The sequence below is a fragment of the Pipistrellus kuhlii genome, unplaced genomic scaffold (genome assembly GCF_014108245.1).
Source record: "Pipistrellus kuhlii isolate mPipKuh1 unplaced genomic scaffold, mPipKuh1.p scaffold_m20_p_51, whole genome shotgun sequence".
In the NCBI taxonomy this organism is placed as follows: Eukaryota; Metazoa; Chordata; class Mammalia; order Chiroptera; family Vespertilionidae; genus Pipistrellus; species Pipistrellus kuhlii.
Window position 1 is genome coordinate 1178514 of NW_023425553.1, and position 10958 is coordinate 1189471.

General features: G+C 42.1%; 1 protein-coding gene across 1 annotated transcript; it reads right to left on the reverse strand.

Moving 5' to 3' along the window:
- Positions 1-882: 882 nt before the first annotated feature.
- On the reverse strand, positions 883-8717 carry RAB39B (RAB39B, member RAS oncogene family). The gene is made up of 2 exons (XM_036415817.1): positions 8200-8717; positions 883-3898 (listed from the first exon to the last, which is right to left on the reverse strand). The coding sequence occupies exons 1-2, from the start codon at positions 8412-8414 to the stop codon at positions 3472-3474; spliced, it is 642 nt and encodes a 213-aa protein (XP_036271710.1). The 5' UTR covers positions 8415-8717; the 3' UTR covers positions 883-3471.
- Between the last annotated feature and the right edge of the window lie 2241 nt (positions 8718-10958).

Below are 10958 nucleotides of genomic sequence, written 5' to 3' on the forward strand. Positions count from 1 at the left end.
TGATCAAGCCCTGGGGAGTGTTTTAAGGAGAATGGAGTCATAAACTATATTAAATGCTGTTGCATCATTGGTCTTTCCTTTCTTCCTTCTTCCCTCATTCACTCATGACTCTAAACGTGACAAAGCTGTGCCGAACTCAACGTACTTCTGCCCAGACTCAGAATTAAATATCTTTTCTTCTTTTACTCTCATTTAAATATGTACTATAGCCTGGCCAGGTGTGGCTTAGCAGTAGAACATTGACCCAGGAACCAAGAGGTTACCAGTTCGATTCCTGGTCAGGGCACATGGCCAGGTTGCGGGCTCAATTCCCAGTGTGGGGCATTCAGGAGGCAGCCAATCAATAATTATCTCTCATCATTGGTGTTTCTATTTCTCTCCCTCTCCCTTCCTCACTGAAATCAATAAAAATATTTTAAAAATATGTACTGCAAACCTTAAGCAATGTTTGGAACTATTATGTCCCAAATTGGGCCCCATACCGTGTGATCATGATGCAAAAAGCATACCATAGTAGGACTTAAAAAGCTGAGGCAATTTAGCCTGGAGGAAAGATGGCTTTCCAGGGAAGACAATAGTTATAATCAGCTACCTAGTTTCAGAATTTAAATCCTTGACTAAAAATTGCAATGATTCAGATATAGGCTTGACAGAAACAACTTTTCAAAAAATGATATGAGATTCCCAGGCAGTAGTGAATTCCCTGTGACTTTCAACATGATGATCATACAACTTTCAAAAATCACCTTCTCTTTCTGGCTTTGAGATACTGGTAAATACTGTGCTGCAGAGTATATGTCATATCTAGTTGATATCCTTGGTAGTTGGTTGCTACGCTGTAGAGACAGATTCTGGAAATAGCTAGAACACACACTTGGAATCTCACAGTCACATAATCAACCATTTTACTAAATACAAGCATATTTTCATTCACATACAGCTAAAGAAAACATTTTTTCACATTTCATTACAGTGCACAACAAAGTGAGGAAAAGTATACAGTACATTTTATTCTGGAATATGATAGGATCTATTCCAACATGCAGTTGTGGTCTTTGTTACAAGTTAATCTTTTCTTTGCCTATGTAGTAAAATAGCTTCTAAAGCTTTATCCTTAGTATGGTATTAACACCTGATTTTTTCACACTTATTTTCTAAAACCCACTTACTGCAGTGACAACAGCATTGAAGTCTACTAAAATGATTGTTAAAGTTTCTAGAACTTGTTTAAGCAATTAAGCTCAGCCACCTTTGCTGGATCTATGCTGAGTATTTTAAAACCTGCCTAAAAACGCAAGGAGTGGGGAAAGTATACATATAATGTATTTAGTCAAGAAAACTGGAGAGAAGTTTTGTTTCTATCTTTTGTTTTGAACTGACAGAATCCAGTCAACTCTCACTTATCCAGTGGATAATCTTGCTTTCAGGATCTTTTAAACACAATTAAGTATAGTAGTTGATAAACTTTGTGTTAACCAATTCACCATCTTTTATTCATCATCTATCATCACAAAACTGGCCACTTAATCACTCCACCCAAGCCTGGTCATGTTAAAGGAACGTAGAAATCATGATTGGTTCACTTGTAGCTGATGCTGCAGGTTGGTCCAAGGTGGTTTGTTTCCATCCTTTTCATTATTTGGCTTCTTTATTCTGGCTGAAGTAAATCCTCAAACTTTCAAATTCAATCCCATTCACACTGAAGCTTAACACTTTATCTCAGAGCACTTTAACCATTCTCAGGCTTCCCTATCACCATGAACATGAGAGGTCTGACTCTCATCAGACTTGTTTTCCGACTGTGAAAAGTATGGCTTTTGCCTCACTGAACTGGCTACAATACAAAAAATAATTTAAAGCATCACATCTCTTCAAGAAGATAAGGAAATCTTAAGCCAACCATTTCAGTTTTCTGATGCGGTTATCTGTCTGTTCACCTGAGAATTGAGCTGACTTTCTAGAGGAGACAAAAATCTAGTATAGGTATATGGCAGACAGATGGCCAAGGTCATGGTGAGGTGAGTATTTTATCCCCATCCCACTTCCCACTGCTGTATTTGGTTCCTTTCCATAACATGTCCGCTGTGTTTCAGTGATAAGAACGCTTCTAGCATACACAGTTCTAATGTGTTTTCTGTTGTGCAATTATTCACATGGTTACAGCCCTCTATCAGTAACACCTGAATGGGCTTTCCCTTTGCTTCATCCTAGGTTGCCTCGGGTGATAGCTGAGTTGTAATCAATAAGGAAACATATCCTAACATGTAGAGAACATTTATTTACAGCCATATCTCTTCCAAAGTGAACAAATTAACAGTTCGTTCATCTGACAGCCGGACGATGCAGTGAAACAAGAACTAGGAGTCAAGAGACCTTCACCTTGGCCAAGTGAATCTCCCGCCTCTTAGTTTGACCTTCGTAAAATGGGGAAGAAATCTCACCGGCCTGTTATGATGACCAACTAAGTCAATAAAGTGAGTGTCATGGGTTTGTAAGGGTTATAGCACTGCCTGTTGGGCAGGTACTCAAGACAGGATTGATGAGTGAGGGTTTGCCTCTGTTTTTGGAGGCAATCCCTACCTCGTTGCCATGACCTGAAAAGACAGGCACATTGTTTACCTCTAGATTGCAGTCGCCAATGCAGTAAAACCCCAGGCATGGTCCGAGGGAAGAGGGCATGGCGTTCGGGTTAGCGTTTCTTCTACTTACAGGGTATTTTTGCATGGGGCAATTTCTTTCCCACTGCGGGCTATTCTATCACAAGGGAGTACATGTTCCCTAATGTGATAAGAAGAGTGTAAATAGCCTCCCTTTTTATACTGACACCATTTTCACCAGAATACCAGGTCTTGAAAGTGTCTCAGTAAATAGCTGGTCCACACCCGTCATTTTACAGATGAACTCTTTAGAAGCGAATCGGTCCTTTTTTTCTTTTTTTTGGTGCCAAAACCCGGGAATGAATAATCGGTATTTTTGAACCAAACAAAACCCAGCACACACACTTGGTACAGGATTATCTCATGGAGTAAGATGATCTCAGTCTGTTAAAAAAAATTTGTTAATTGTTCCCAATGATATATCCCCCCCCCCCTACATAATGTCTTTTTGTTCATGACCTATGAATGAGCAGAAATACCAAGAAACAGTTGTCTGTGGGTGTATTTCTCTGGGGCCTGGCTCCCCAAACTTCAGGCTCTTGACATGTGGTCCACAAAGGGCACATGGAACAGCCACTGCCCAGCATGGGCCACAAAACAGTGCCTTGCCCATGGCAGTAATTTAGTCCCCCCATCACAGCACCCAGCTCCCCCATCCCCCTGCCTACAACCTGTCAGAGTGCCCCTTGGGAAGGAGGCTCACTTGGTATCCAAAAGGAAGGCTGAGTTCTCTTCAGTCACACAAGGATTCTATTCCTGCCAACCACTGTCAAGTTCAGATGGGAGAGCATGTTCTGGAAAGAAAAAGGCCTGACTAGCACAGACATCTCCTCTCTGATTTGACAACCTCTTCTGAAGAGTGAACCACATTTGGTACAAATCCACTCTTCACCCCTTCCCAGCCCTCCTGGATTGAGATATCCCCCCTTTTAACCAGCTCATATATGTCTTTCGTCAGGTCTGTGAAGGCTTTCTCCACGTTAATGGCATCTCGGGCTGATGTTTCAATGTACTTCATGCCGTAGGCAGCAGCCAGTTTCTCTGCTTCATGGCGAGTCACTTGCCTCTGTGTATCCAGGTCACACTTGTGACCCACCAGAACAAATACAATTTGGTAGGGCTGAACGTGTACTTTGGTCTCTTTTAACCACTCATGGACATTCTGGAAGGACCTGCGGTTGGTAATGTCAAATAAGAGAAGACCACCTACTGAGTTCCTGTAGTAGGCTCGGGTGATGGATCTAAAACAGAAGAAAAAAGTAAAGAATGAAGGCCACGCCCCAAATCCTGTATTTCTTTTGTATTTTTGTTGTTAATCCTCAGCTGAGGATATTTTTCCATTGATTTTTAGAGAGCGTGGAAGGGAGGGGAGAGACGCACAGAGAGAAACGTCGATGTGAGAGTGATGCAACGACTGGTTGCCTCCCATACCTGTACAGACCAGAGACTGGGATTGAGCTTGCAGCTGAAGTACATGCCCTTGACCAGAATCAAACCCAGGACCCTTCAGTCCACAGGCTGATGCTCTAGCCACTGAGCCAAAACAGCCAGGCCAAAATCATATTTCAATGAACTCAGCGTATTCTAATGTTTCTGGTTACTGGCACAGTTTAGTAAAAAAAAAATTTTTTAAGCCACAGACTATAAATGCCATTCGATAATAATAATAATAATGATATGTGAATTTTTCAATTGGGCAAACTTTTGAGATGGCATCTTCTAGAAATGAATGCCCATGGTCTTATAGGCATTTCCCCTTGACTCAGATAGAACCACAGCTAACTCTCTCATCCCCACATCTGAATAACCAAATGAGACTTCCTGTTCTGCCAAATAGGATAAGTCACAGGTTATCATGAGACAAAGCAAAATAACGGATGCCAAAGTGTTCTGTGACCTGGAGAGCTCATTATAAATTCTAGTAGTTGACACAGAATTTTTAAAAATGTATTTATGCCCTAGTCAGTTTGGTGCAGTGGCTAGAGCATTGGCCCAAGGACTGAAGGGTCTCAGGTTCAATTCCTGGTCAAGGGCATGTACCTGAATTTCAAGGGCCTGCCCCAATTGGGACACTTGCAAGAGGCAACTAATTGCTATGTCTCTCTCACATCAATGTCTCTCTCTCTCCCCCTCTCTCTCTCTCTCTCACTCTCTCTCTCTCTCTTCTCCCTTCCTGTCTCTCTAAAAAAATTAATTGAAAAATATCCTTAGGTGAGGATTTAAAAATATTAATTTATGGTAGTTGACAGAAAAATGCTCATAAGTATATAGGTATATTGCAATACACTCTATTCTCTCCCCACTTATCATTACCACATTTGTCTTTCTATCATTCTATTGTTATTATTATTAAATACATTTTTATTTCAGAGAGGAGAGGGAAAATGAGAGGGAGAAAGGGAGGGAGAGAGAAAGAGAGAGATCCCACTGGGGATCGGGCCCCAAACCCAGGCATATGCCCTTGACCGGAATCAAACCTGGGACCTTTCAGTCCTCAGGCCGGCACTCTATCCACCGAGTTAAACCAGCTAGGGCCATTCTATTATTATTATTATTATTATTATTATTATTATTATTATTTTAATCTAACAGGGGTATTCAGTCTCTTCTGTAAGGCGACACACAGCTTTGTTTTTATTTTCCAGGCTGTTAGGAATAGGAAAAAGAGAGATGGTCTGTAGAGGGTTTCAGCAAAGTGCCTGAAGCCATGTTTCAGGCACGTTTCAGAGAGGCTGAATTAGAGGCACCAGTTGGTAAAAACCACGTAAATCGCCAAAGCTTCCCTTTAAAATGACATGATTTATTTAGAGCAGAGGTTCTCAACCTTTCTACAATAATACGTCGACCCTTTAATGCAATTCCTCATGTTGTGGTGACCCCCAACCATAAAATTATTTTTGTTGCTACCTCCTAACTGTAATTTTGCCACTGTTAATGAAGTAGCAATGAAAATAACTTTATGGTTGGGGTCACCACAACATGAAGAACTGTATTAAAGGGTCGCAGCATTAGAAAGGTTGAGAACCACTGATTTAGAGCATTGCAATTAGAATATATTTGCTGTACTTCTTTTTAAAAAAAATATATTTTATTGATTTTGTACAGAGAGGAAGGGAGAGAAATAGAGAGTTAGAAACATCGATGAGAGAGAGTCATCGATCAGCTGCCTCCTGCACACCCCCTACTGGGGATATGCCCGCAACCAAGGTACATGCCCTTGACCGGAATCGAACCCGGGACCCTTCAGTCTCCAAGCCGACGCTCTATCCATTGAGCCAAACCGGTTTAAGCCTGCTGTACTTCTTAAATAGACGAAACCTCATCTTTTAAACTTCTTGATTAGAGGAGCTTCTTTATCAGTATCCTGTACATTATACTACCCTGTTTCCCCAAAAATAAGGCAGTGTCTTATATTATTTTTTTCTCCCAAAGTTGCACTAGGTCTTATTTTCAGGGGATGTCTTATCTTTCCACGCGCTAGGTCTTATTTTCAGAGGATGTCTTATTTTCGGGGAAACACGGTACTTCGCTTAGAGCATTTTAGAGCTTATTAGAGAGCATAGATTATTTGCTTTTATGACTTGCTTTAGACCAGGGGTGGGGAACCTTTTTTCTGCCAAGGGCCATTTGAATATTTATAACATCATTGGCGAGCCGTACGAAATTAATCAACTTCAAAATGAGCCTGCTCTGTATTTGGTCAAATATTTAATTAACTCCCCCTAATGCCTTGACTGGCTCAGACCAAATGATTTCTTGGGACTTATAGGGCCCACGGGCCAGACGTTCCCCACCCCTGCTTTAGACTATTGTGCTTTTTGAGTTATGTCTATTTTTAGATTTTCTATCTTCTTGGATGGAGAAGGCAAAAGCGAGCGACTCATTGTTGCCACTTAAGACTTAGGACAGATGGCCCAATGGTGACAGAACACTATCCAGAGGAGTCAAGTCCAAACTAGATGATGGCAAGAGCCAACCTTACAAAGGAGTTCAAGTCTAGCACCAGGCAAATCAGCCCTAGGGAATGAAAACAGTTCGAATCCCCTTATGTTTGAAGACTCATGGATTCGTGATCAAAGGTTTTGATTTGTGAACAGCTTGGCTCAAAAAACCAATAAGCAAGCCGTAGATCCCTTCAAATCCCTAAAATACATCATTACACTAGTACTTGGAAAGTAACAAAGCCCTATCTAAACACAACATAAGGATGCATAAAAACGAAAACCTTCTTTACATCAAAACACTTCCTTGAACGAAGTTCGAAGGCAAATGACAAGCCAGGTAAATATTTTACCATGTGCGTGATAGAAAAGGGTACATATTCCTAATCTAAAAAACCTTTATTAATCAATATCACCCAACACTAACAAGCAGTGGGTACGAAAAGGCTCTTCATACACATGGTCCCATAAATACAAAGACACCTTTCTTCACTGACAGTATGAGAAATGTGATAAAGGTTTGTGGAAGACATTCAGTTTGTAGCTCTCTCTTCTCCCTATCCGCTCTCTTCAACTATCTAACCGGTATCTTCTATGCTCAGCTAGTGTTCAATAGATAAATGAATCCGTGATCAGAAACATGGGCGATTGAGGCCTTTTGATCTTAGTTCGTGACGCTCTACGTGACTTTAGCTCAAGTTGCTCTCTCCAAGTTTTCTGGGTACCTTGCTCTCTGCCGCGTCTGTCTGTCATTCTACGTGCTGTTTCCTCTCCCTGGGTTTTTTTTCCTGTCATACTTATCAAGCCTCATCTCCTCCAGGTAGCCTTCCCTCCCTCTGAAATTGCAAATGATACACACGCCAAAGGAAACACAGAAGGGTGTATGAGAAAAATCAAACCTGCTCATTGATTACTCACGATGTGCTAAGCGTTCTAGTAGGGAGTGAGCATCCGAACATAAACAAGATTCTCTGTTGTGTAATTGCTGATTGTCTGTCCCCTCCCCTTCCCTCCCGTGTCGGCACCGCGGTTCTGAGAGGGAAGGGCCTCCATCTGTTTTGTTTACATGGCTTGTGTAAGTTTCCTCAGAAACGGGCCTGGATCTGGCACGGAGTGCTTGATGACTGGATGTGTACTGGCTGCAAGACGGAATCGATCATTTAGCATCCGACTTTCCTATCGATGTATGTATAATGCATAGGTGCCTATATCTGTATCTATATATGTAACACAATGCATCGATAGCTGCATCTATGTCTATCTCCGTGTCATCTGTATATACCTGCCTCTACACGTTGGGATGACCTGGGAACATTTTGCAAAGTATGTAGCAAGGGGACCGAGATGGATGAATTCCAGGGATCGATTCCCACTGATTTGTTAGCTACCAAGGGGCAGGTTGGAAGAGTTGCTGTGCAAGCAATACATATTATTGACCGGCCTTCCCCGCCTGGGCGCTTCTGTCCCTGCAGGTAGCCCCCAGACCTTCGCGATCTCTCGACGGGTGGGCGGGCGCCAGGACCAGGAAGTCCTCTCCCCCCAGGGGCTTTGCAAGCTCCGAAGGCCCTCCCACTGCTCGCGGGGCCCGGCTGCGCTCCCACCTGAACCTCTCTTGACCCGCGGTATCCCAGATCTGGAGCTTGATGCGTTTTCCCGGCTCGATCTCCACCAGCCGGGAGAAGAAATCCACCCCCACGGTGGGGTCGGAAACCTGGGCAAAGCGGCCCTCGGTGAAGCGGCGGATCAGACAGGACTTGCCCACGGTGGAGTCCCCGATGACAATGAGCCGGAACTGGTACAGCCAGATGGCCTCCATGGCTGGGCTCCGCAGGTCTCCTTATCCCCGGCCCTGAGCGGCGAGAGGGGGCGTCCCGCCGAGGCCCCCCCTCGACAGTGAGGCTCGGTCCCGAGCTAGATGGGCTGCGAGCACATCGCTTGCCTGGGAGCCCTCGGCGAGGTAGGCCCAGGCGCTGGGAGAGCGGAGGGATGGATGCTGCGCTCGCAGAGGTGATGAAATGGCAGCAGCATCAGCACCACGCACTCTGACTCATCACTGACAACCGGGCTACTGTAATCCCCCGCATAGACGCGACGCCTGCCGCCGCACTGTCTGTAAAAGGAGCGCACCCAGAAATGGTCCCAAACCGCGGGGTCCCTTCTCTACCCAGTTCCTCCACCCAACCCCTGCTCTTCATTTAAAATGTTACCTGTGAAATTGCAAAAGTAGTACCTTTTCTGAAAACTAGGAAGAGTACAAAAATGTACACAAGAATAAAAGTGCATGATTATCTGTGCCCCTCCCTCCCCAAGATATTAAGAGCTTGGCATATATTCTTCCATATGGATTTCCTTGAAAAAAAAATATATACATACATATAAAATATATGTAGCCCTAGCTGATATATATAAGCGTATATAATAAGATATATGTGGCCCTAGCTGATATGGCTCAGTGGATAGAGCATCGGCCTGCTCACTGAAGGGTCCTGGGTTCGATTCCAGCACATGCCAGGGTTGTGAGTTCGATCCCCAGCCGATCAATGATTCTCTCTCATCACTGATGTTTCTCTCTCTCTCTCTCTCTCAACTCTCCCTTCCTTTCTGAAATCAATAAAAATATATTTTAAAAAGAAAAATATGTGTATACACATACACTAGTATATGTATTGCTTTTTGATTTTACAAAAATTGGATCAAAATAGACTTGACACTTGCTTTTTGAAATTAACAAAAAAAAATCATAGACATCTCTCCATTTCCAACTAATCTTCCTTTTGCCTTTACAAATGCTCTTAAATACAGTCACACATACACTATTTCCATTAGAGAGAGTCTTCCAACATGGCCTAGGAAGTCCAGGGATATGAGTATTTTAAATGTAGTGGATATGGGCATTATATGTAGTTTGCAGAAATATTGACCAATTTAAATTCTAGTCAGCACTTTGTGAAAAGACCATTTGTTTGCATTCTTTCAAGCATGGTATGTTATATTCTCTCATGATTCTTTCCAATCTGCTGTAGGTAAAGAAAAAGGTGTCTCTGTTTTATTTCACATTGGCCATTTGTATTAACTATTCTGAGAATTGCCTCTTCATATCACATGTATTTTTTCTATGTAGTCTTTCATAATTGCTTTACTCATTTTTTGTTTGAAGAAAAAAAAACAACAACCCAGTTTTACTGATATATAATTCACATGTCATATAATTAACTCACTCAAAGTGTACAATTTAATAATTTTATTTTATTTTTAAAAATGTCTTGATTGATTTCAGAGAGGAAAGGAGAAGCAGAGAGAGATAGAAACATCAATGATGAAAGAGACTCTTTGATTGGATGCCTCCTGCATGCCCCCTACTGGGGATTGAGCCCACAACCTGGGCATATGTCCTTGGCCAGAATCGAACCTGGGACCCTTACAGTCCACAGATGACACTCTATCCACTGAGCCAAACTGGCTAGGGCCAATTTAATAATTTTAGTACAGTCATAGAGTTGTGCAGGCATCACCACGAATCTAAAATATTTTAATCACTCAAAAAGAAGCTCCTACCTTTTAGCCAACATCCTCTTTCCCTTCTAGGTAACCACTAATCTACTTTCTGTCTCTCTACATTTCCCAATCTGGACATTTGATAAAATTGGAATAATACAATATGTGGCCTTTTGTGGCTGGCTTTTCTCACTAGTATGGTGATGTTTTCAGAGTTTGTCCACAGTGTAACATGAATCAGTAGTTTATTCCTTTTCATGGTTGAGTAATATTCTATTGTGTGGATAAACATTTTAGTTATCCAGTCATCAGGATTCTGGACATTTAGGTTGTTTCTAACTTTTGGCTATCCTGAATATTTGTGCACAAGTTTTTGTTTGAACATGTGCTTTGAACTCTTAAGTTGAAACCTAGGAGTCGGATTCCTTAGTCCAGTGGTCGGCAAACTGCGGCTCGTGAGCCGCATGCTGCTCTTTGGCCCCTTGATTTTTTAGCAAAGGCCAGCTTAGGAGTATTCTAATTAAGTTAATAACAATGTACCTAGCTATATAGTTTAAGTTTTAAAAAATTGGCTCTCAAAAGAAATTTCAATCGTTATACTGTTGATATTTGGCTCTGTGGACTAATGTGTTTGCTGACCACTCACTATCTTAGTCATATGGTAGCTCCACGTTGAATCCTTTGAGGAAATGTCAGACTGCTTTTTACAGTGGCTGCACCATTTACATTCCTATCAGCAGTGTATGAGGGTTTCGATTTCTCCCTATCTTCTCTAACAGTTTTTATTTTCTGACTCTTTCATTCTAAAAATCCTAGTGGATATGAAGTGGTATCTCATTGTGGTTTTGATTTGAATTTCCCTGAT